This window comes from Carettochelys insculpta, chromosome 1 (genome assembly GCF_033958435.1).
Source record: "Carettochelys insculpta isolate YL-2023 chromosome 1, ASM3395843v1, whole genome shotgun sequence".
Lineage (NCBI taxonomy): Eukaryota > Metazoa > Chordata > Testudines > Carettochelyidae > Carettochelys > Carettochelys insculpta.
Window position 1 is genome coordinate 117,306,134 of NC_134137.1, and position 24,171 is coordinate 117,330,304.

At 41.6% G+C, this 24,171-nt stretch overlaps 1 protein-coding gene across 5 annotated transcripts in view; it reads right to left on the reverse strand.

The window, feature by feature from the left end:
* COL4A1 (collagen type IV alpha 1 chain) overlaps window positions 1-24,171 on the reverse strand; it is a 240,395-nt gene that overhangs the window by 38,109 nt on the left and 178,115 nt on the right. For 4 of the 5 annotated variants that reach the window (XM_074990147.1, XM_074990120.1, XM_074990128.1 and 1 more), the window contains 14 exons: window positions 21,575-21,672; window positions 21,272-21,422; window positions 20,775-20,888; window positions 20,120-20,287; window positions 18,689-18,778; window positions 15,039-15,191; window positions 13,064-13,162; window positions 12,885-12,974; window positions 7,486-7,625; window positions 4,205-4,331; window positions 4,043-4,123; window positions 3,304-3,402; window positions 1,693-1,743; window positions 545-730 (listed from right to left, as the gene is read on the reverse strand). In XM_074990147.1, coding sequence (XP_074846248.1) covers window positions 545-730; window positions 1,693-1,743; window positions 3,304-3,402; window positions 4,043-4,123; window positions 4,205-4,331; window positions 7,486-7,625; window positions 12,885-12,974; window positions 13,064-13,162; window positions 15,039-15,191; window positions 18,689-18,778; window positions 20,120-20,287; window positions 20,775-20,888; window positions 21,272-21,422; window positions 21,575-21,672 — 1,647 coding nt within the window. Of the gene's footprint in view, window positions 1-544; window positions 731-1,524; window positions 1,589-1,692; window positions 1,744-3,303; window positions 3,403-4,042; window positions 4,124-4,204; window positions 4,332-7,485; window positions 7,626-12,884; window positions 12,975-13,063; window positions 13,163-15,038; window positions 15,192-18,688; window positions 18,779-20,119; window positions 20,288-20,774; window positions 20,889-21,271; window positions 21,423-21,574; window positions 21,673-24,171 lie in introns of those variants that run through there. The other variant, XM_074990156.1, reaches the window with a different exon arrangement.

Genomic DNA, 24,171 nt, shown 5'->3' on the forward strand with positions numbered 1-24,171 from the left:
CTGAACTCATCAATCCTGCGCTCCACATTCTCCATTGGCTTCTAATCCACATCCATTGCCTACCCAAGGCCTTCGCCCCAGTTTCGAAATACATAAACAGGATAGGATATAACTTCATCAGCTACGGCACATCCACCCACAGCTTGCTGAGACAGCTGCACTCACTTGTACTAAGCCTCTAATTAAAACCACGCAGGAAGCACACTAGAGCTTCAGAGGAAGTGCTCGAGTCAAGGGGGTTCATGGATGGAATGAGCTAAGAGGAGAGATTAAACTGGTGCCAAAGACAGATCACTGCAAAACTCTCCAGTGTGCCAACTAGTAAGATTTCATTTTGTTACCAAAATCTATGAAAAGGTAAGAAACATAACAAAGACTTTAATATATGATGTAATATGAAATTATATTATTAATAAAAAGGACATATTGCTAACTTCCTTGGTGCTTCCTGGTAATAAAAATAACAACACATTTTATAACATCATAATACATATTATACATTTTATAGTTCACAGATTTTTAATATTTTACTTAATTTCCTTACCTGAAAGGCCAGGTTGACCTTGGGGTCCCCTGTCTCCTTTAGGACCTTCCATTGGCCTGCCTGGTAATCCAGGAAAGCCCTGTTGGCCTGGAAGACCCGGTGGACCAATAACTCCTGCTTCTCCTTTTGAACCAGGAATACCTGGAATTCCTGGGGGTCCTGGAAATCCAATATCCCCTTTTGCACCTAAGATTTAAAACAGCGCCATGACAATCACTGAAGTATTTTACATTATTATGCGCTGATAACATTTACTCTATGATACATATTGATTTTCCTTTAGATATGTGGATTACAAGGAAATTCATTCTAGAAATTTCATTATTCTCTACCAGATCTTCATGAGTCAGGTAAAAGAAATGGGCAGCTTCACTGAAGCGTTCGGTTAGATAAATTGTATGTGGCTTACTGTCTACCCATGTCCACCATCTTCATCCATTGCACTCACACTTAATCATTCTTACAGGCTAAACCCTAAAGCCATGATTCCTCTGGTGTCTATGGACTGGAAAGTTTCCCTAAGTTAAGGACAACAGGATTTAGTCTAGAAGAAGAGAATAGCTTTACTAAGATCCACATTTAAAATATGGTTTTTCCTCAAGTTTTTACAAATAGGCTGTGCTGTTTTTGTAACAAAAGAGGAGCCGGTACTTAGCCATCTCCCTGCCCCATCTCTCCCCACCAGCCAGTCTCATGGTTGTGGCTGCCAAGGTGCTGATACTCAGTACGGGCAAGTACCAGCACAAGAAAAGCACTGCAAACAGATAATTTAAACTGAATTTTAGAACTTTCATTGCTCACTCTGCATATTTTATTGCCTGGTGAAAATATGTACGGTAGAGTAAAAGAAAGGTAAAATAGCTAGGCTTTGATTTTTACAAAATTAGTATGGAAACAGAAGGACTTCCAATTCGAAAGCATACCACACAGTATAAATATACAAGTTATTTGTATTATCTCACCACAACAAAACTTGCATTAAATTCCACACTAAGAATAATTACCTAATTAGGGCATACCTAACTCATGTCCAGGATGCTGCTGCTGGAATAGAAATTAGTAATTGACACTTTAGCTTTTTTCCTTCCAGGTTTGCATAGTACAGCTCATAAAATAACACAGTTGCAAATGTGTTTGAACTATATTACCTTTATCTCCCTTTGCACCAGAAAGTCCTGGAAGCCCTCTGCCTGGAACACCTGCAATTGATTGCAGCAAAAATAAGAAGACAAAACAGTAGCTTCCTTTAATCCATAATTAACCTATTACAAAAACAGTCATCTACACTCTAAAATCAAGTTTATGCACAAGGAATTTTTGGGAAGGGTCTGTTTTTGTTATGTGTTTGTACTACATCAATCAGCCCCTATCTGTGACTGAGTCTCCTAAGTGCCACCACCATATTAATAATGAAGAAAGAATGAAACGGCTCCAATATTTCATAGAGAACTTATGGAAAAAAGATTTCTGAATCAGCAGTTCTTTAAAATACTGTCAGATTTTGCAACACATTTTTTTTTGTCAAACTTACATAATGTCCAATGAAACTAATGGAAGGTGCTCATCTTCTTCAAAGCTGGTTCAGGACTCAATGCTACACCAACTAAGAGTAGGGTGACCATCCACTCCACACTGGGCGGGACAGTTCTGTATTTGGGTGTCCTGACTTATTTTTCAAAAGGGATGAATTATCCCATATTTAAGCCCTCGGGGGCTGGGGTTGAGGGCTGCTTTCCCAGGGCTCCGGGAGAGAAGTGCCTGCAGCTGCTGCTACTGGGGATTCTGGGGCCAGAATCGCCCATGGTTGCTGCTTTCCTGGGACTAGTGTAGCCAAGAAGAGCTGCCCCTCCCCCTCATAACTCGCTCTCTCATTTTGGGGACAGGGAGATATGGTCGCCCTAACTAAGAGATTAATTTGTCAGAGGGCTAAATAATGTTGTTTATTTGAGGTATAATTTATTTATGGTGGGTTGTAGAGTGCTCAGAATTGGTTTGTTTGTTTGTTTTTGTTTGTTTTCGCATCTTCATTTTCAAGTCATAAAGAACTATATTGTAGTCCTTATTCAGGCAAACCACTTTTGACTTTATTGAAATTTTGAGTAAGGACCTCAAGATTTGGTCCAAACTGTACTAACTGTACACATGGTTCTTTCCCCTCAAATTTATACCTTTTCAGAAATGCTAATTGGAAGACTATAATACTGTGTTGGATTTAATATCCATGACAGCATTAGGGCTCTGACAAGAACTGCAGGACATCAATGTAAATCTACAGGAGTTATGAGGAGATATACATCGTTTTGATTCTGACGAAAATATTTGTTGCTCTCCACAGAAATTTTGAAACAGTTTCTCCATTTTGTATAGACTATTTGTTGCTTACATATTTTGGTTTTAAGAAACAAAATTAAATTTTATATCTGTCTGAAGCAAAAAATTTCATTACAAATGGATTCAAAACTTCTCTCATGAAAAAAACCCAACTTTTTACTTTTTTACTGAAATATTTCAAAGATTGTTGTTGCAAATATCTCAGAGGGGAAAATGTCAGTATTCAGATCCAATCTACCATTTTCTGCCCAAATTAGGAGCTCTACTGTAGGTTACAAGGCATTACACAATCTTCAGTATTTAAAAATGACATGTCCCTCCATCTTACTTGAGAGGACAATCAGACATTTCTTATGCTTTTCTGTAATAAATATCATACATATGTACTTTTTAATACAAAAAGACAAGTAATGTAGCATGGTGCTTACCTGGATCACCCTTTACTCCAGGTGAACCTGGGATTCCATCATAACCTGGTTCACCTTTCTGTCCAGCGACACCTGGGGGACCTTGATGACCAGGATCACCTGAAAAATCATTCATTGCCATTTTATACTCCCGCCATCAGATTTTTCACACATCTCTTTCTCAGCAGAAACATGGGTTATAATGCTATTTGCACTGAAGCTGTAGTTATTCATTATAGACTCAGTTCTGCTCTCATTTTACACTGGTATACTGGCAGAACCCCAATGCCTTTGTTACACTTGAATTATACCATGCTGACAGAAGAATCAGTCTTTTTAAGTTTCTTATAGTAATAGCTGTGAACTCAGCTACGATTAGAGTATAAGGAGCTCCAGTAAGAGCTTGAATCTTCTCCCACAGTATTACGCATTGTATACAAGGTGCATACATCCTGCAGACAGATAACTGGGCCATCAAAACTCATAGTCACCCTACATTTGGTGATATTTGGTAACAACAAATGGTACAGAAGAAAAACTGTCCTACAAACAGCTTTAAAAACCAATCCCTCCACATCTTAAAATGATTGGTTTTGTTTTGCAACACCCCTCCACCCTCCATCTCCACATTTTTTACTTGTCAAATAAACAAAAGTGACCAGGAATCTTGGAGACAAGACGAACACAGATGCCCACAGCCATGTTCCGTCACTTTTTAGTGTCGAAACAGTGCTTTTTAAAAATGAAGTGGATGCTTCACCTGGTTCTCCTTTTAAGCCCCTCATGCCATCCAAGCCAGCGAGTCCTTTTTCACCTTTTTCTCCCTGGCTACCTGGGCTACCTAAAGAAAGCAAGAACATTTGATTTACTGACTGCACATTTGCTATTGTTAATTTTTGCACTAAATATTTTTAGGACTTGCCTGGATATCCTGGAATGCCAGGTAATCCTTTGGGACCGGGAAGCCCAGGCATTCCTGGAATTCCTGTGCTACCCTTTTCACCTTTGTCGCCTGGGAAGCCTGGAACGCCTGGCCTTCCTTGTTCTCCCTATTAAAAACGCAACCAATAAGAACCATGCATTTAAGCTGCATCACGTCCTGCAATATTAATGTCCCTCCAAATTATATCCACCATAGGTGCTGACTCTATGGGAGCACTGGGGATGGAGCACCCATACGGAAAAATTAGCACCCACTAGCATCCAAGCTTCCCCTTTGCTCTCCCTCTCCCCAGGACCCCCACCCACTGGTGGCTCCACTGATCTACTCTTCCTCTGCCCTACCAGCTCCTCTTGTTGCTGTGAAACAGCTGTTTCGCTGTGTTCAAAGCCTCTGGGAGCAATGGGGATGAGTGAGGATATGGAGTGCTCATGGGAGGGGTGTAAAAAAGGCAGGGTGCGGGCCAAGGCTTGGAGGGAGGGGTGGTGGTAGAGCAATAATGGGAGAGGTGGGGTGGAGATCTGGGGGAAAGGGTAGAGGGTGGGGGCGGGACCTCAGGTTGCAGAGGGTCAAACACCTGTCAGATAGAGCAGAAGGTGGTGCCCATGACATTCACCACTGTCTCAAAGAGCTTCATCCTCTTTTTTTAAGTCAGTGATCAAACACATGATTTTCTTCATTCATTCATTCATGTAGTACACAGAAGACCAGAAGCCTTTCTGTACACTTCACTGGGAGCCATTTATCACTTTTTCCTGCCAGTGACAAAGACTACAATTTTCTACAAGTTACTCACATAACTTCCTTAGTGAAGTTAGTGACCTTTTAAGATCACATTATCAAAATCCTTTACTTGCTATTAAAGAGGTTTTAATTTTTACTTCAGAGTTCAAAGCATACTTTAAGGCTACACACACACTACAGTGATCTTTTGGCTGTTTCTACACATGCCACTTTCAGAGAAAGAGGCATGGAAATAAACGGCCCAAAATATGCTAATGAGGTGTGGATGTAAATTCCCAGCACCTCATTAGCATAGGGTCACATGATTTGGAGTCTGGAAGAAGCTCTTCCGGACTCCAAAACAGCATGTGGAGGTGCAGCCCCTGGCAGATCTTCCGGAAGGAAGTCCTCCTTCTGGGGGCCCCTTCTTCCTGAAAATGTTCAGGAAGAAGGGGCCCCCGGAAGGAGGACTTCCTTCCGGAAGACCCCCTGGGGGCCGCGCTTCTACACACTGTTCCTGGCTCCAAATCATGTGACTTTATGCTAATGAGGCATGGGGAATTTACATCCACACCTCATTAGCATACTTTAGCCCACTTATTAGCATGAAACTTTTGGAGAAAGTGGCATGTGTAGTAACAGCCAAACAAAAAGGTGGATCAAAAGAGTGATCTGCTCTTTCAAAAGAGAGTGTCCACACAGCCTCCGTTCTTTTGAAAGAATGGGCCAGGGATTTAAAAAATCAGGCGCCATGAGGACTGCTCTTTTGAAAAAAGGGCACACAGAGCATCTACACACATTTTCTTTTGGAAGAAACTTTTGAAAAAAGGCACTCTTACTGAAAATGGGAAAGGAAGAGTGTTTTCGAAAGGACTGCACGTTCTTTTCAGTTAATTTCGAAAGAATGCATTTTTGTGTGTAGACGCTCCAGTGGATATTTCAAAAGAGCCCCTTGTTTTGAAAAACATTTTGAAAGAATTTGCTAGTGTAGATGCAGCCTAAATGTTTGCCTTCAAAAAGTCTTGTTAGCCAACACCAGAACCACTTTAAGAATATGTTTTTAGAGTGTGAAATACATCTATTCAAGGCACTTATAGGACCCTATTAGGATATTATCTGAGCAGGTCACAGTCTTTTAATTAATTTAACCCCTTCAAATGTCTGTAAGGTAGGGAAGTCAGGGTATACCTTAGTGCAGTGTTTTGTACCTTCTTAGTAATGTTAAGAGTTCATTTCTTTCCTTTCCAGTGACTCAAATTATTTTATTTTATAGAGAGACAATAAATTAACATGGTTGCAAAATGTGGCCCCATTGTGCTATGAAGTATGTGGGGCCTCACACACACACACATATTATACACACACAAGTAGTAAGAAGAGGGTCTAAAATATAAGCCTGTGCACGACAGGTATGTTATGAAGTCTGAGGCCTTGACAACAATTGCCAAGACTTTGCTGAAATAAACCAAAATTAAGCTGTGAACCAGAGGCAAGCCATGCTCATAGTACCTGTCAAGAACAGGGTTGATATTACAGAAACACTCACACCCAAAAGGTACTAAGCACAGGCTGTAAACAAATTGCAGAAGGATGGTAACAAAACACCTTCTTAAGGACCATCTTGGTACCAACACACTTCCCACAAATAACAGGGTTGTACAAACCCAGGTTCAGGACAGGCCCTAAAATGACATGATGGATAACCATGTTTTGCACCACCCCACCATATACAAGGTAATGGGTGGTATCTAGGTAACATCAGAGGGTGGCAACCTGACATGTCAGAGTAATATGTAACTTGTCTGTACCTATGTATAAACATGTACCCTTAGGAGGTTGTCCTTGTACAGCCTAAGAGGAAATGGGAACACCCACTGACTGAGCCGAGTCCCCTGTCAGGGGGTATATGTGTAGTGGTTCAGCAGAGTCTGCTGGCAACTGTTACTGTATGTGTCTGGCTGGGTTCCCTCAGTCTTTACCTGATTTAGTGGTCTGTGGGGGGCTCTCTCAGAGTCTGTTGTACTGGCTACCTGCACAGAGATAGTGCAGCATACCTGGTGGCGAGGTGGGACTTGGGGAGCACATGTATGCAGCTGAACAGTTATCACCACTGGACAGAGCAAGACAACTGTCACTGGTGACTTCTGACCACAACATACATCATTATCATTGCCATCATCTCCTGTTAACAACGCCATTGTTGGGGAGGATTGACTTCTCTTGGTTTTTGGCTTTGGTACTTGGGCTGCCAGCTACCTCAAATCTACACTCACTTTACAGATTGGGAACCAAGACACAGGTTAGTGACTCTCCCAGGTCATACAGCAAGTCATAGCAGAGCAGGAACTTGAATCTAGGGCTCCTATGTCCCTAACCACCAGGCCATCCTTCCTCTCTTTTACATACATTCACACTCTTCCAGTTTCCTCTCGGAGGTTAAAAAAAATAGAACAGAAATTTAACAGAATAATTTCTGAACAAAAGAATCTTTTGGAATACTTCTTAGAAATGAATCAAGTCATTCATGGGGTTGTAAATACCTTCTCACCCGGAGAACCTGGAATGCCAATCCCTGGAATACCGGACTCTCCTTTTTCTCCTTTTGCACCTTGTGGTCCAGGGAACCCTGGTGTACCTGGTGAGCCTGGTACACCTGGCACACCCTTTTCTCCAGATGTTCCTAACAATAACAAATACATTAAATCTGTGGTACTCGAGTAATAAAGATGAAAATCTGTTCTTGAGCTATTATCTTGAAATGACTGAATGTCAGAACCAGGAAATGAGAGAATTATTATACTATCTAGTAAATAAAGGTAAGCAAGAATCTAGCCATTTAAGTGAATTGTTTTTAGTACTTCCTCAGTTTCATTATACATAAATGTTCAGAAGAGTGCCTATGATTTAGTCATGCACAGAACCAAACACAAATACTTTCGCTAGGACAATACAAATCTATCATACTTGGATGCATTCCAACTTTATGAGAGAATCTATAACAAACAAGATACACAATTTTAGAACCAGCTGTCCGAATTGCATGCACTAATCCCACTTGTGTGATCCTGAAACAAGTAACTGCATTGTTTGTCAGCATACACAAATCTGAGATGTAATGCTAAATTTGGGGATCCCTATTAAGAGATTTGTTTTGATATTGACGTAAAAGTGAAAATGAAAGGCGTGGAGATCAGATTTTCTGATGGTGGCATAGCTGCATTGAATTCAGTGGAGTTACATTGATTTATGCCAGCTAAGATCCTCAGTTGACTTCTACTGACCTACATTTACAGATATCAACTAAGAATCTGGTCTTTAGCATTTTGCCCAGCCTTTTGGCAAATCTGTATTGTTAGGTAAAGGAATGATGTGAAAGTACGTGGACTCAAAATTCAATCCAAAATTCAATTTCTCTGTTTCTGAGTTAGCCTTAACTATACAGTGTGACGACTGATGTAGCTAACCTTGTTTTCTATTTGAACTGCCATGTCATTTTCTGGATGAACTTTCTATATAAACTGTCTTTTTCAAATTTAGTGTCTTAAAAAATACATAGTTTATTTTGGATCAGATAAAATTTGCAGAGATTTAGGAAAAAAGAATTGCATAATTTATCCCTTTAGCCTCCTCAAGGTATAAAGGATTGGAAGGATCATATATTTCTTGGAAAAAATATCAATAAACCTCAATTTCACCAAACAAACAGAAACAGGCAAAATATTTCCATCATCAATCAAAATTAACAGATGCTCCTTGAGAAATTATTAGATTTCAATTTATAGATATTTACTTCACATACTTTGACTTGCGGTGTTGCAAATTTGCGTTTCAACAATTATAATGGTTCAAATTTTTGAATCTCAATGTCGATTGTCAGTAAATAATTATTCCCCGCCCACTTCAATTGCCTGAATCCCAGAAAACTTCCCACAATGGTGACAATTAAAATGGATAAAAATCTAAAAACACCTTAAAAATAAACATCTGCTGTCAAAATGGTCAAAATGCAAGTTGAATTTGCCCACCCTTGATATAATATACAAAAGAGAGAACACACTCATGCTTGCATGCCCTTTTAGCTTTGTCAACAAACATAGGAAAATGTCACTTTTCAGTAGGATTACGGACTGTTTTGAACTGAAGATATTACAGATTTTACTAGGCGGGTTCTGCCGCCCTCCTTTTGAAAAATAAGTGACCGTCATGCTTGAGAAAGTATCCCAGTTGGCAGAGCTGAAAAATAGTCTTGTCTTTAGTAACAGAACACTTACAGCACAAGCAGTGCAGCAACCTATACTGCAATTGTACAACCATATAACACAAGCATCCCCTGAAAGAACTACCTCTAGGGGTGAAAGATGGTTCAGGTTTTCTTGTGCCCTTGAGCTCACTGTTCAGATTCACAACAACCATGCAGGCATGATGTAGCCATCTACTTATCCACTAAAATCTGAACTGAGACAATCAACTCTTTTCAAAAAGGATACTGAATGAATGCCAGATGCCAACTTCTTTTGGGCCTTGTGGCAATCCCTAGGATATGTGTAGCCACACACCAGGTTAAAAAGCACACACTGCAGTGACAGTGAAAAGCTTTGGTGCCAGGGGAAGACTGCAGCAGTAAGCAAAGAGTTGTCATAAGAACATAAGAATGGCCATACTGGGTCAGACCAAAGGTCCATTCAGCCCAGTATCCTGTCTGCTGACAGTGGCCAGTGCCAAGTGCCCCAGAGGAGGTGAACTGAAGACAATGATCAAGCGATTTGTCTCCTGCCATCTGTCTCCAGCCTTTGACTAAAGGCTAGGGGCACCATACTTTACCCTTGGCTAATAGCCATTTATGGACCTAACCTCCAAAAAGTTATCAATCTCTTTTTGAACTCTGTTAGAGTGCTGGCCTTCACAGCCTCCTCTGGCAAGGAGTTCCACAGGTTGACTGTGCGCTGTGTGAAGGAAAATTTTCTTTTATTAGTTTTGAACCTACTACCCATTAATTTCATTTGGTGTCCTCTAGTTCTTATATTATGGGAACAAGTAAATAACTTTTCAATATTCAATTCTCCACACCATTCATGATTTTATATACCTCTATCATATTGCCCCTCAATCTCTCTTTTCTAGACTGAAAAGTCCCAGTCTCTCTAGCCTCTCCTCATATGGGACCCTTTCCAAACCCTTAATCATTTTAGTTGCCCTTTTCTGAACTTTTTCTAATGCCAGTATATCTTTTTTGAAGTGAGGAGACCACATCTGCACGCAGTACTCAAGATGTGGGCATACCATAGTTTTATATAGGGGAAGTAAGAGATTCTTATTCTTATTCTCCATCCCTTTTTTAATAATTCCTAACATCCTATTTGCTTTACTGACAGCCGCTGCACACTGCGTGGATGTTTTCAGAGAACTATCCACTATAATTCCAAGATCCCTTTCTTGATCTGTTGTAGCTAAATTTGCCCCCATCACATTGTATGTATAATTGGGGTTATTTTTCCCAATGTGCATTACCTTAGACTTACCCACATTATATTTCATTTGCCATTTTGTTGCCCAATCACTCAGTTTGCTGAGATCTTTCTGAAGTTCTTCACAATCTACTTTGGTTTTGACTATCCTGAACAGCTTGGTATCATCTGCAAACTTTGCCACTTCACTGCTTACCCCTTTCTCCAGATCAACTGATGAACAAGGTGAAGAGGATTGGTCCCAGGACTGACCCTTGGGGAACACCACTAGTTACTCCCCTCCATTGTGAAAATTTACCATTTATTCCAACCCTTTGTTTCCTGTCTTTTAACCAGTTTCCAATCCATGAAAGGATCTTTCCTCCTATCCCATGACCACCTAATTTACATAAGAGCCTTTGGTGAAGTACCTTGTCAAAGGCTTTCTGGAAATCTAAGTATATTATGCCCACTGGATCCCCCCTGTCTGCATGTTTGTTAACCCCTTCAAAGAACTCTAATAGATTAGTAAGACACGACTTCCCTCTACAGAAACCATGCTGACTTTTGCCCAACGAATCATGCTCTTCTACGTGTCTGACAATTTTATTCTTTACTATTGTTTCTACTAATTTGCCCGGTACTGACGTTAGACTTACCGGTCTGTAATTGCCAGGGTCTCCTCTAGAGCCCTTTTTAAATATTGGCGCTATATTAGCTGTCTTCCAGTCATTGGGTACCAAAGCTGATTTAAAGGATAGGTTACAAACCACCACTAATAGCTCTGCAATTTCACGTTTGAGTTCTTTCAGAACCCTTGGGTGAATGCCATTTGGTCCTGGAGACTTGTTACTGTTTAGCTTATCAATTAGTTCCAAAACCTCTTCTACTGACACTTCAATCTGGGACAGTTCCTCAGATTTGTCACCTACAAAGGACGGCTCAGATCTGGGAACCTCTGTAATGTCCTCAGCCGTGAAGACTGAAGCAAAGAAATCATTTAGTTTCTCTGCAATGGCATTATCTTCCTTGATTGCTCCTTTTATATCTCTATCGTCCAGGGTCCCACTGCTTTTTTAGCGGGCTTCCTGCTTCTAATGTACTTAAAAAACATTTTACTATTGTTTTTTGAATGTATGGCTAACTGTTCCTCAAAATCTTTTTTGGCTTTTCTTATTACATTTTTACACTTAATTTGGCAGTGTTTATGTTCCTTTCTATTTTTGTCACTAGGATTTCACTTCCACTTTTTAAAGGATGCCTTTTTATCTCTCACTGCCTCTTTTACATGGTTGTTAAGCCACGGTAGCTCTTTTTTAGGTTTCTTACTGTGTTTTTTAATTTGGGGTATACATTTAAGTTGGGCCTCTAATATGGTGTCCTTGAAAAGTTTCCATGCAGCCTGCAGGGATTTTACTTTAGTTACTCTACCTTTTAATTTCTGTTTAACTAACCTCCTCATTTTGTATAATTCCCCTTTTTGAAATTAAATGCCAGAGTGTTGGACTGATGCAGTGTTCTTCCCAACACAGGAATAGTAAACATTATTATTGTCAGAGTTTTCCCCTGCTGCTTCATTCCTGTGAGAATTCTTTCCTACTGCCAGAACTTTTCCCTGTGCTGGAGAAAGGCTCTGGGAGTTCCCTGCAGTGGCAAAAGGCTCCAGCAGTAGGGAGCTGCCCCTGGCTGCCTTCTTCCCAGAGTCCTTCATGGAAGAGAAGTAAGGCTCCAGCACGGGAAATGGCAGTGTTGATGCGGAAGGCACTGCTTCGGAGTGTCGAGAGCTGCGTAGGGTATAGACCCTAAGGTTCTGGCATGTCTTTACTGTACTCACCTAAGTGGTGCCTCAACGTCTCCACTGTTATCTATATCTACGTGAGGGGGACATGCAATGCATATACTCTGTACTTCAATGTAACAGCAGAAATAGCCTTACGTCACTACTAAGCTGGGCCATATTTAAACCAGTGGCGAAAGAACAAAAGCCCCTTTCATATCTAATCGATGCAAATAACTGTGTATTACAGAATATGTTCTCTGGCTGGGCACTAACTGGGGTTTTAAGGATCAGCATGTGACCATGCACAGAAGCACTAAGTTCTTACATCATGTGGAGCTTTTCCACATCTCAATTCCAGTCACAGAGGGAGAACAGTATGTGTGGCTAGAGCTGAGTAATGAGTGAGAAGAGTCCAGAATCTGTCCCAACACTCCAAACCACTGACAAGCACAGGTGAGGCAGCACGTGGTGGGATGTAACCTGCACCCAACTGAAGGAATTTATTCCTCTTAGAAGTAAGGAAGAGGACTCAGTCATGCTTCCTTCCATGGGCATCACTCCTGGGGCTCTCCAGCTATTGACCATTGATTATAAGCACACCCTGCTCCTAAATATATCAAGATCTTTGTTCCCTTCACTATTATGACCAGTCACTCAGCACACACATCTTTGTGAAGATGATTTCTCAATGAGGTAAGTTCACAATATGTGATACCTGGCAAACCCATATCTCCAGATGCCCCTTTCTGTCCTGGAACTCCTGGATCACCTGGGTAACCTGGAGGGCCTTGGTCACCTTTTCGTCCTACAAACAACGAGTCATATTACATCTATTAGTTAACAAGAAGTACAAGCGTCTGTGCTGGTTATATTTATTTAATGCTACAAACATACCTGGAGGTCCTGGGAAGCCAGGATCACCATCCTTCCCTGGCATTCCTGGTGCACCATAATCCCCTGCTGCTCCCCTTTCACCTAGTGGTCCTTGTTGTCCTGGAGACCATAAAAAGCAAAACCAGTTTTCAATTTTTTGGTTAATTTTGCTTTCACATGAAAAGTAATAGGCAAATCTTGCATTGTGAGAATGAAAGGATTAATTCAAACTTCAAATGTAGTGCAGTAACACTGTAAGTGTTATCCAGCACACTAGCTCTATATATGTCACCAAAATCACCTTTGCTGTTTGTGCACAAAATAGCAGTACTGGGATTCTTTTGTAACATAAGTGGCAAGATATGTCTTGAAATGGAGCATTAAAAGAAACCTAATGCATTCAGAATGGATGCCTGTATTTGCAACATCTCGTAGAAAGCTAATAACCTATTATTAAATAGGTTAATGTGTAATAAGGCACCAGTGTCAGCTTGCAACATGAATGTCTGAGCATGTATGTGTCTGTTTAAGCAGGTAACTGAAAAGTCTGTCTTATGAACAAGAGGTAGCTTGAGTGACCTCTTCCATCTCCGCTCAAATGTGAAAGCCTCTGGGACACTGATTTACATAACTTTAGACAGTCATCTAAGTGCCCCTGTTGCTATTCCCACTACCTATGTGTAGTAAGGATGTTAAAGTGTAGCTGTTTATGGTTAACCAGTAATGGCTGGAGCAGCCCCTTCATATTTCCAGCCCCAAAGGGCTGCTGTGGGCAGGGGTGCACCCGATGGCCTGGAGTTGCCCTGTCCGCGGCTGCCCTGCGGGGAGGAGCAGCTGAGAGGCAACAGGAGTGGCTAGGACAGCAACTGCTCTGGCCTGACTGGAGCACCCCCACCTTGCAGCATGCCCAAGGCTGCTGTGGATGGGGACTGCTCCAGCTCAGCTGAAGTGCCCCCTGAGTGCAACAGAGCCACAGGCAGGGACATTCCAGCCTTGCCAGTGCAGTCCTGGTCCCCGGTGCGCTGCAAGCTGGGGCACTCCAGCCCAGGTAGAGCAGCTCATCTCCACTGCAGGGAGGCTGCTCCTATCCAGCTGGGCTGGAGCAGCATCCCCAGTCACCCCCAACCTATTTAATCAGTTAACCTAATGTTTAGCTGATAAACCAATTAAATGGGATTTAACATCCCTGAAATGTAGTAGCCCCATGTCTCTCTGAAGACATAAAATAAAGACAGTTCCAAAGGACGTGACAACGTTAGAGAGTAATGAAGAAGAGAGCACATAAAGGCTACGTCTACACTAGTCCCTTCTTTTTGAAAGTGGCATGGTAATTAGCGAGGTCGGAAGATACTATTTGGTTTTAGGAATAAGGAGCTTTTGAAGACCGGGGGGTCCTTTCGAAAGGCCCCTGTCTACACGGGCGGTATGCAATTCGAAAGTGGCACTTTCGGACTGCTGCAACTTTCACTATGCTAATGAAGCACTGCATATTCATGGCAGCACCTCATTAGCATCTTCCGACCTCCCATGCCCCTTTTGAAAAGAAAGAGCTAGTGTCGATGTAGCCAAAGAGAAACCCAAAGGAAAGAGTCAGCCTGAATTAGATTTTTTTTTTGTCTCTATACCTTGTTGGTTGATTGAATTCTTGTAAACACCATACAATAAATTAGTCTTAAGGAGAATCTGTTGCTGGAGAGTATCTAGTGGAAGTTTTTAAACTAGATTTCTTGAAAATTGGCTTCTGTTTGAAACTGAATTTTTTTTCAATGAACGTTATTGAAAATTCTCTTTATTCACAAAAATGTATCTTCTACCAGAATGACACCTTTTCCTAGAAAGTGCTGAATGTTTAGTTTGTTGTTTGAAGTTCCTAGATTTTGATTTTTAAAAGCTTGCTTTCTAAAACCTAGATGTAATGGAGGACAAACACTAAGCATCACCTTTAATACGTAACATAAAAAATCAGTACTTACTGACATGTAAAGAGAAAGCTTACCTTTTTCTCCTGGGTCTCCTTTTTGGCCTTTCATTTTCTCCATGTCTACTGGACTCATAGCTCCTGGCTGTCCTTGTAGACCTACTTCACCTTTATCCCCTTTTGGACCAGGACCACCTTGTGGCCCTGGAACGCCTGGGAGACCTGGAGAACCTGCAAGGAGAGAATATCAGATAGAACACCACAGTAACGTATGATATGTTACAGACATATGCAAAATATAGAATTAGAGAAGATTAGGGCTGGAAGAGACCTCATGAGGTCATCTTGTCCAGCCCCCTGCTCCAAGAAGGATCAACCAAATTATTCCAGCCAAGACTCTGCCAAGCCTGGTCTTAAAAGCCTTTAACGATGGTTTCCACCATGTCCCTAGGCAACCCATTCCATTGCTTCATCACCCTCCTTGTGAAATAGTTTTTTTCCTAATATCCAACCTAGACCACACACACTGCACCTTAGACTATTGCTTCTTGTTCTGTCATCTGCCACCACTGGGAAAAGCTTGGTTCCATACTCTTTGGAACTCCTTCAGATAGCTGAAGGCTGCTATTAAATTCCCCCTCATGCTTCTGAAGACTAAATAAACCCAATTCTCTCAGCCTCTCCTCAGAAGTCATGTGCCCCAGCCCCTTAATCATTTTTGTTGCCTTCTGCTGGACTCTCTCTCCAGTTTGTCCACATCCTTTCTGTAATGGGGGCTACAGAAATGGGCGCATTATTCCAGATGTGGCCTCACCAGTGCTGAATAAAGAGGAATAACCACTTCTCTTGATCTGCCAACAATACTCATATAAATTCACCCCAACATGCCATTAGCCTTCTTGGAAACAAGAGCACACTGTTGCCTTGTTTCCAGATTCCCATCTACTGCAATGTCAGGTCCTTTTCTAAAGAACTGTCATTTAGTCAGTTGGTCCCCAGCTTGTAGCAGTGAATGGGATTCTTCCACCCTAAGAGCAGGACTCTGCATTTGTCCTTGTTGAATCTCATCAGATTTCTTTTGGCCCAATCCTCCAATTTACCTAGGACACACTGGACTGTATCCCTAGCCTCCAGTGTTTCCACTTCTCCCTCTAGCTTAGTGTCACCCACAAACTTAGAGAGGATGGAAACCAACCCATCATCCAGACCACTAATAAAAATGTTGAACAAAATCAGCTCCAGGACTGAACCCTGGAGCACTCTGGCTTTGCTAACAAGGCCACTCCAATAAAACACAAAATTCAGTCTATGGCTATGTCTACACGAGAAGCCTCTGTTGACAGAAGTCACTGTCGGAAGAGATTTCCCAGCACAACTTCTGTCAACAGATTGTGAAAGAGCTGTTCTCTCTTGACAGAACAGCTGACTGGAAGCTCTGCAAACAGGGCTGCCCAGGGAACTGGAAGCCCTGTCTGTCAGCAAAAGGGCACTGGAATATCTACATGGCTGTTCTGTCAACGGAACACTGTCAAGAGAGGTGTTACACCTGAACAGGGAGAGGTATAACACTGCCAGCGGATGTGCTGAGTTTTGTCAACAAACTGTTGACAAAGTGCATTTTGTGTGTAGATGCTCCACATTTTTTCATGACAAAAGCCAAGGTTTTCCAGGAAAAGCCTCTCCTGTAGATGTAGCCTTTGAGGTAAGTGTACCTTGGTTAGGGGATCCTGATTTACCTCCATAAGCACTGAATAAGACATTTTTTACACCGTGTTCCAATGGGTTAGCTGTGTTGCAAGGCAGGTTGAGTTCTGCCAAGCAGAAAGCTATTGTTATCTGTGACACAGGTTCCATAGTAGACCTGCTAAGGCAAAGGCTTGTGAGGATATTTGACCCACTACTTTCAAGTGATGTGGCTCACCCATTTTCTCACCCATTTGGTAACTAAAGAATGGGTTGGGATTTGGAAGGAGGGCATGGGTTTGGTTTTACCCCCACCTTGTTAGCCAGCACTGGAACCTTACAGGGAGCTGCTGACTGGTTCCTGATGACTTGCTGTTGAAGATATGGTTCATTAACTCCAACCTGAATAAAAGGTAGGTGGGAGCCAAAGACCGGGACAGAGAATTCTCCAGGGAATGATTATACTAAGAAAACAAATGTATTTTTGACATGCATGATAAAACATATGGATTTCACCACTGCAATTCACAATGACTCACTAACACATGTTACAAGTGCAGCTGCCTGAACTACACTCTGATTTTAACATAAAGACATCTTTCATTTTCTAGGGATGACATGGCTTTGGAAATAGCCACATCTGCAGAGTAGGTGCTAAAATACATACTGTTTTGACTTGAGTGTCCTTGCTAGCAAAGCCTGGCACCAAGAACAGGATGCCCAGAGTCAGAATTTTTGTTCCATGAAGGAGCAGGGTCAGATCAGAGAGGATTCTGTAGTAATTTCACCAAAATGCAGATTTTAAGGAGAATAGGATTCTATAATTAAATTTGCCTTGGACAGTGGTTCTCAATATGCCACTTGTTGCCCATTCAGTTCACATCTGTGGCCAATGTGACATCCTCGGGGCTGTACTGGCAGTATTAGATGTGGCCCATGTAATACATGTGGTCCACACTGGTAAATACGTTGAGAACCTCTGACCTAGAGGGGTTAAAAAACTGTAGAAAGAGTGTCATTAAATTTCTTAGTCTTCACCAGGGGGGTGTGATAATAAGGTGCCCCATGTGAAAACTGAACACATTGTATCTGATGGAGGGGTAAGAAAGAGAGTGGCAGTAACAAAAGCTTCTTTTACAAATATAAAACTTTTATAGAACCTGTTCATATCTTGTAGAGTTTTACATTCATCCACCCCATAAACCAACATTCAGACTGATGCATATTACTGCTGAGGTGCCAGTTTAAGAATACTGTGAGAGGAATGGCCTATTAAGGTTGAAAAATGAGCCTAAAAAGTCAGTGGCTATGATATATTTAGAATTTGTACTCACAGTCGCTCAGTTCGCAGTGACGGAGTCTTCCTAAAAGTCAGGGAAGGGCACAGGGTTCTGTCCCTTCTGTGGCCCCATAAGGATCGACCCCCCCCAAAAAAACCTGGAAGCTGGAGCCTGGTTGGTGAGCCCTAGTTCATCCACCTGCCTGGAGTGGGGTGGGGAAGAACAGTCCCCAGCCCATATTCTGCCCTTTGGTCCTCCCAACGTACAGGGTCTGTAGCTCCCCACAACTACCTGTGCAGCTCTTACCCTGATCTGGCTCCAGCTGCTGGCCTGGCTGGGGTGGGCAAGGACTCAGTGGGAAGAGGATTGTTTGCAGGTGTGTGTGTGTGCATGTATGTGTGTGTGCAAGTGTGTGTCTCTGTGCACGTGTGTGTGGCCCTGAGGGGAAAAAAAAGAATGAATGGGCCAGGGCCATCAGCTTTCAAAAAGTGGGAGGGGCATGGCCACTTCTCTCCCCCTGCCCCCAAACTGTCAGTTCTGGTGTCCCTATCTTTTGCTCTGATCACCATCCCAAATCTAAGACAAAAGTTTAAACTTGCATTAACATTGTGAATATGCTAAGCATGCATACAACCTACCATGACTGACTCCAATACTCTGTCCTCTTTGAACGTGCAAACTCGTTGTGGGTTTTTAAGTCTAATCTGAGTGAGCTGTTTAAATGACATCTCACTAGGTCTTCATTTGTCAACCTCTAACTCGTACCTTTTTCACCTGGGAGTCCTGGACTTCCTACTGGTCCAGGTGCACCTGGGATTCCAGGGGTTCCCATAACTCCCATTTCTCCTTTGGTGCCTGAAACAAAAGCAAAATAATTCTTAGCAGAAATGTAGTTGACTAAAATAAAATAAGCAACAGAAACTGAATGTCTTACTTTATGTATTGCAGTAGGAACTGAACTCTTAAAGAAAGATAAATCAAATAGGATGAACTAATTAAAAAGTATAATTTATTAAATGATTGCATACCTTATATAAATCTTATATAAGGTATACAGTAGATTGTCTGAACTTTATATTCCTCTACTTATTGTATTTATCCCTCTCATTTTAATACATATGTAAAAATAATTGTACTGTCAGTGACTATGCTAATCATTGAGTTAGTCACATGTAATAAACAATGTTTCTTATGCCTTAGATTAATCATCTAAGTGTAATCTACTAACAAATTTCATTTTATATAAATTTACAATGTAATTTGGATTTTTTAAAAAGTTCTCAACAAAGGATTTCCAGAATCTTTTCTTTTATAACTTATTACTGATCCCAGCTGAAATATCTAAATCCCATAAATCCCATCCAAAATATGTGAATCCAGAATTACATGCTCCTGCGCAAGGTCATTTATCAGGTATGTTTTCTACAGAATACTGTATGCATGGCAAGCTCAGTAGACTGTTAAAACAGTTTGCAGTGAAGCACTTAAATTAGTAATCACATCTCACGACCAAAATGATAAAGAACCAGTAAAAACCATAGATGAGAAATAGAGAATCAAGAACAATCCAAAATAGAGCATTCTTGATAATTCTTTAAAATTCCAAAGTAATGACATGGAGGGTCAGATGTTAATCTCACCTGCAGTTAGAATAAAATTGCTTCAAGTTAATATTGGCTTTATTGAGACCAAACATCAGGACGAATCTCACAGAAGAACAACATTATCTTTCATTTTTTAAAGGCAGATCCTTACCTACAATGTAAGGACTTTCCCCAAAAGCTATCTAGCTCTGATGAACCAAATTATGCAAAAAGAGGCTATGAATCAAGCATGTTTTTAAGTGTTTTGCTGTGTTGGAGCTAGTGTTCCCTGTAAGCTGAGCACTTGGGTGGCCGCTCAGGAGAGATTCAGGTGCCACCTAGCTGATTAGCATAGCCGGCAGCAAGTGCTTCTATTGGTGCCGCATGTCTGCACATGCACTGGTGCACGTAACAAAACATATTCCACCCATGGATGGAAAAAATTAGAGGGAACACCGATGAGAGCCTGAGTACTCTTCAAATGCTACCTGCAATGAAAGGAACACAACTAAGTGGCATAAACACCCCAAACTGCAAAAAACTATGATTTAATAAAAAAATACATTGTTTTCTCCACAGACTATTCCTCCATTCTGAAAGTAAAAATGCATACCTGGAAAACCTGGAAGTCCATCCTTTCCTTGTAAACCAGGTTTACCAGGTAAACCAGGCACACCTGGTGGTCCACTCTGGCCAGAGCTACCCTTATCTCCTCTAGGTCCTGGCATATCTAATCCTGGGCGACCTGGGTAGCCCCTCTCTCCCTTTGCTCCAGGAAGTCCTATGGGGGGAAAAAAACTCTTAGTATATCACATAGAACTGGCTAATCAAATTAAGTATCAACCACTAATATGGTCTGTAAATTGTGCATCTTGCAGAAAACAACACACTCACTGCCTTCATCGGTGGAAGGCAAACAAAGTTAAAAAAAAACTTCTCATAATCTAAGTGCTGTTTCAATCTTACTCATTTCTATTTTTAATTTGCAACAACGGAGCAAAGTTACACTGAATATCAGTGAGCACGTGCACCCTGCAGAGACATATTCAGGAAACTGTGTGGCAACCTGCTCTTTTAGGTCAAAGCGATGAAGCTTGACAATGTTCTGGTTTTCTAGAGATTCTCATCCATTTCTGAAAGGCTGGAAAATATTACAGAAGCAGCTCACCATTTTGCCCCCACATGAATGCCCATAAGATCCATAAATCTATTCCAAATATAAATGAAAAAAGGAAGAACATACAAAACCACCAAGTATTTTGTATCACCTGTTGGTCCCTGTTGTCCTGGGCCTCCTGCAGGTCCAGGGGGTCCTGGAGGACCTATGCCTGGTGCACCCAGGGTACCTGGTGGACCTGGTAATCCAGCTAAGCCTGGGTCACCTACGGGTAAAAATAAAGCATAAGCCAATTATGTTGTCACATTAAATTTTAGCTTGCTTGGCAGAGATAGCAGACAGCCACTTCAGATGAAATTCAGCCCTAAGCGAAGGGCTGGTGGAAGGCCTGTGCATCCCATAAGCATTTGGTGTTTCCTGGGTGTTCCAGAAAAGCAAGAGGAGAGGAGTTGCACAGCCAGAACTGCCCCCTAGCAGGTCAGCGGAAAGGAAGCAGAAAGGGAAGTGAAACAGGCATGATCTCTTGATTTTCACATGGTGCTCAGATCTTTTGTGGGCTTTCTGCCCATGTGAGAACTCCAGACATTAAGATTGATTTTTAAAAGTGAAAAAAATTACTATTAACAAGCTATAACTTTGCTAAATTACCTTGGATTCCTTGTTGGCCAGGTACACCTGGAAATCCTTGCTCTCCTCTTAAGCCAGGCACACCAGCATTTCCTTTTTCTCCAGGGAAGCCAGGTGGGCCGTGTGGGCCTGGTAATCCCTTAGGACCCGGGAGACCAAATCCAGGTTCACCCTTAAGGTGCAAAAAATACAAACTAGTAGTCAAAAATCAAGTGTTTTTAAATTAAGGCAGATTATAATAAGTTACACTAAATGAGGAGTTGGCCTCATTTTCTAAGTACCATCAACAGTACCATCAACCGGAATGTAAAATGAAACACTCACTTTTTGACCAGGTAAACCTGGTGCGCCTGGTAAACCATCAAAGCCAGCACGTCCTTGAGCCCCTGGCTGACCTGGTGTGCCCGGCTGACCTGGGAAACCTGCAAAACAAAACAAAAAAAACCCATATAATCAGTGTCTCGGTAAGTTAAATCCAAACCTTCTTTTTCTGCCTTTTTAAATTAACTTTTCACACCCACACAGAGAGGTATTAAACAAAGCCAGGTTGGTCTCTCAAACGCCAAACTTGTGAGGGGCTGAACTCCTCCTCTGAGGAGCTATACATTCCCATATCTCAGTGACTTCTATAGAATTTAGGGTGCACAGCAACTTGCTGTATTTTGTCATTGGTGAATGAAGTACTCTCTCTCCTCTCTCATGACTGATGTTGAATTAATACTTGCACAGGTTCACTTCTTTTTTAAGAAGGTGCCCCCTTTAAAGGGGAGAATGCATTTCAGGAACATTCTGAACTTCTGCAGGCAATTTAAAGTAGATCTCATGCTGCACTAGCATGTTTGCATAATTATAAGGGCATCTCCTTTTCCATGAAAGACCCTTGGAAGTGAGACTCAGATTCCTGGCTCAGTCCCTATCAAGGCGAGGTGCAGGGCTGTGCTGCCCAAGGAGGAAAGGGATTGCAACTGTGAGACAATGCACTTCTTGTTTCCTACTCCTAGGGTAAATTTTTAATGCATCCTTTACTGTAGCGTTTCTCAACCAGGGGTGCATATACCCCTGGGGGAACATGAAGTCTTCCAGGGTGTACATCAACTCATCTAGATATTTGCCTAATTTTACAACAGGCTACATAAAAAATGTAGTAAAGTCAGTACAATCTAAAAGGTTATTCAGACAACAACTTGTTTCTACCACTTCATACGCCTTAATCTGAAATGTAAGTACAGTATTTCTATTCCAATTCATTTATTTAATAATAAGATGGTAGAATGTCAGCAAGTTTTCAGTAGTAGTCTTCTGTGATATTTTTGCATGTTTTTGTAAGTACTTTTTAAGTGAGGTGTACCTTGGTGATACACAAAACAAATCTGACTCTTGAAAAGGGTATAGTAACATAGAAAGGTTGAATGGCACCTGTTTCAAGACCTGAAGTTATTTTAGGACCACGTTTCTCAACCAGTGGTAAACATACTCTTAAAGGTATGAGAGAGAAGTCTGGAGGTACTTTTTTTTTTTTTTTTAAAAAGGGGGTACTTCATAAAAAAAGGTTGAGAAACACTGCTTTACTGGATGCAACTTATTTCCATATCTACTAATTGGTGAGTCAGACATGGGTGGAACCAAAAACATGCCTATTCCCCTCAACTTTAAAACTTCTGTGATGCTGGAAGACCAGGTGTCAGCTCATGACACTTATAATATCTCCATCCCATGTTATCATATGTGAGTGTTTGTTCTGTAACTGTAGAAGTGTTTGCTTTGAATCTGTAAATCAGCACAGTCAGGAGAGAAGAATTACCAAATGTACAATGCTAGTTTATCACAGAAGGTGTTATCTCATGCCCAACAAAACTAGGGTTCATAAGCATCAGACAAACTGGTGTGGAACAGAGGATAAAATACCATGTTGATTGCTTGCCCCCCACCCTTTGAGAGGGCAAGATATCTAAGCATATACAAGGGATTCCCAGCCGTTTAGCCTGGGTTTGCCATAAACACATATGCAGCTTGCTCATTATAGAAGCTTCTGTCATCTTTTCAAACCTCTGACTGTAAGCCGGATGTGTGCGTATGGATACTCCTTTAATCTTGTGAATTACTCTCCCATTTCTTTCACTTAGCTAATAAATCTTGAATTAATTTAGTATAGGATTGGGTACAAACTTTGTCTTTGGTGAAACTGGAGCACAGTCATGGAAGGTTATAAGCTGTCAGGAAGGACAGATGGAGGGAAAAGGAGGAGGAGTTGCGCTCTGTGTGAGGGAGCAGTATGATTGCTCAGAGCTCCAGTATAAGGAGGGAGAAAAGCCAGCTGAGTGTCTCTGGGTTAAGCTTAGAGGCGGAAGTAACAGAGATTATGTTGTAGTTGCGATCTGCTATAGACCACCAAATCAGGGAGATGAGGTAGATGAGGATTTCTTCAGACAGCTAAGAGAAGCTTCCAAATCACAGGCCCTGGTTCTCATGGGAGACTTCAATCACCTGGACATTTGTCGGGAGACCAATACAGCAGCAGACAGACAATCCAGGAAGTTTTTGGAGAATGTTAGGGATAACTTCTTGTTACAAGTGCTGAAGGAACCAACCGGAGGCCATGCACTACTTGACCTGCTGGTCACAAACAGAGAAGAACTAATAGGAGAAACAGAAGTGTGTGGCAACCTGGGCTGCAGCAACCATGAGATAATAGATTTCAAGATCCTGACAAAAGAAGAAGGGTGAGCAGTAACATATAGACCCTGGATTTCAAAAGAGCAGCCTTCGACTCTCTGAGGGAACTGATGAGTAGGATCCCTTGGGAAACAAAGATGAAGGGGAAAAGAGTTCAAGAGAACTGGCATATTTTAAAGAAGTCTTACTAAAGGCACAGGAAGAAACCATCCCGCTGCATAGTAAGAAATGCAAATATGGTAGGCAAC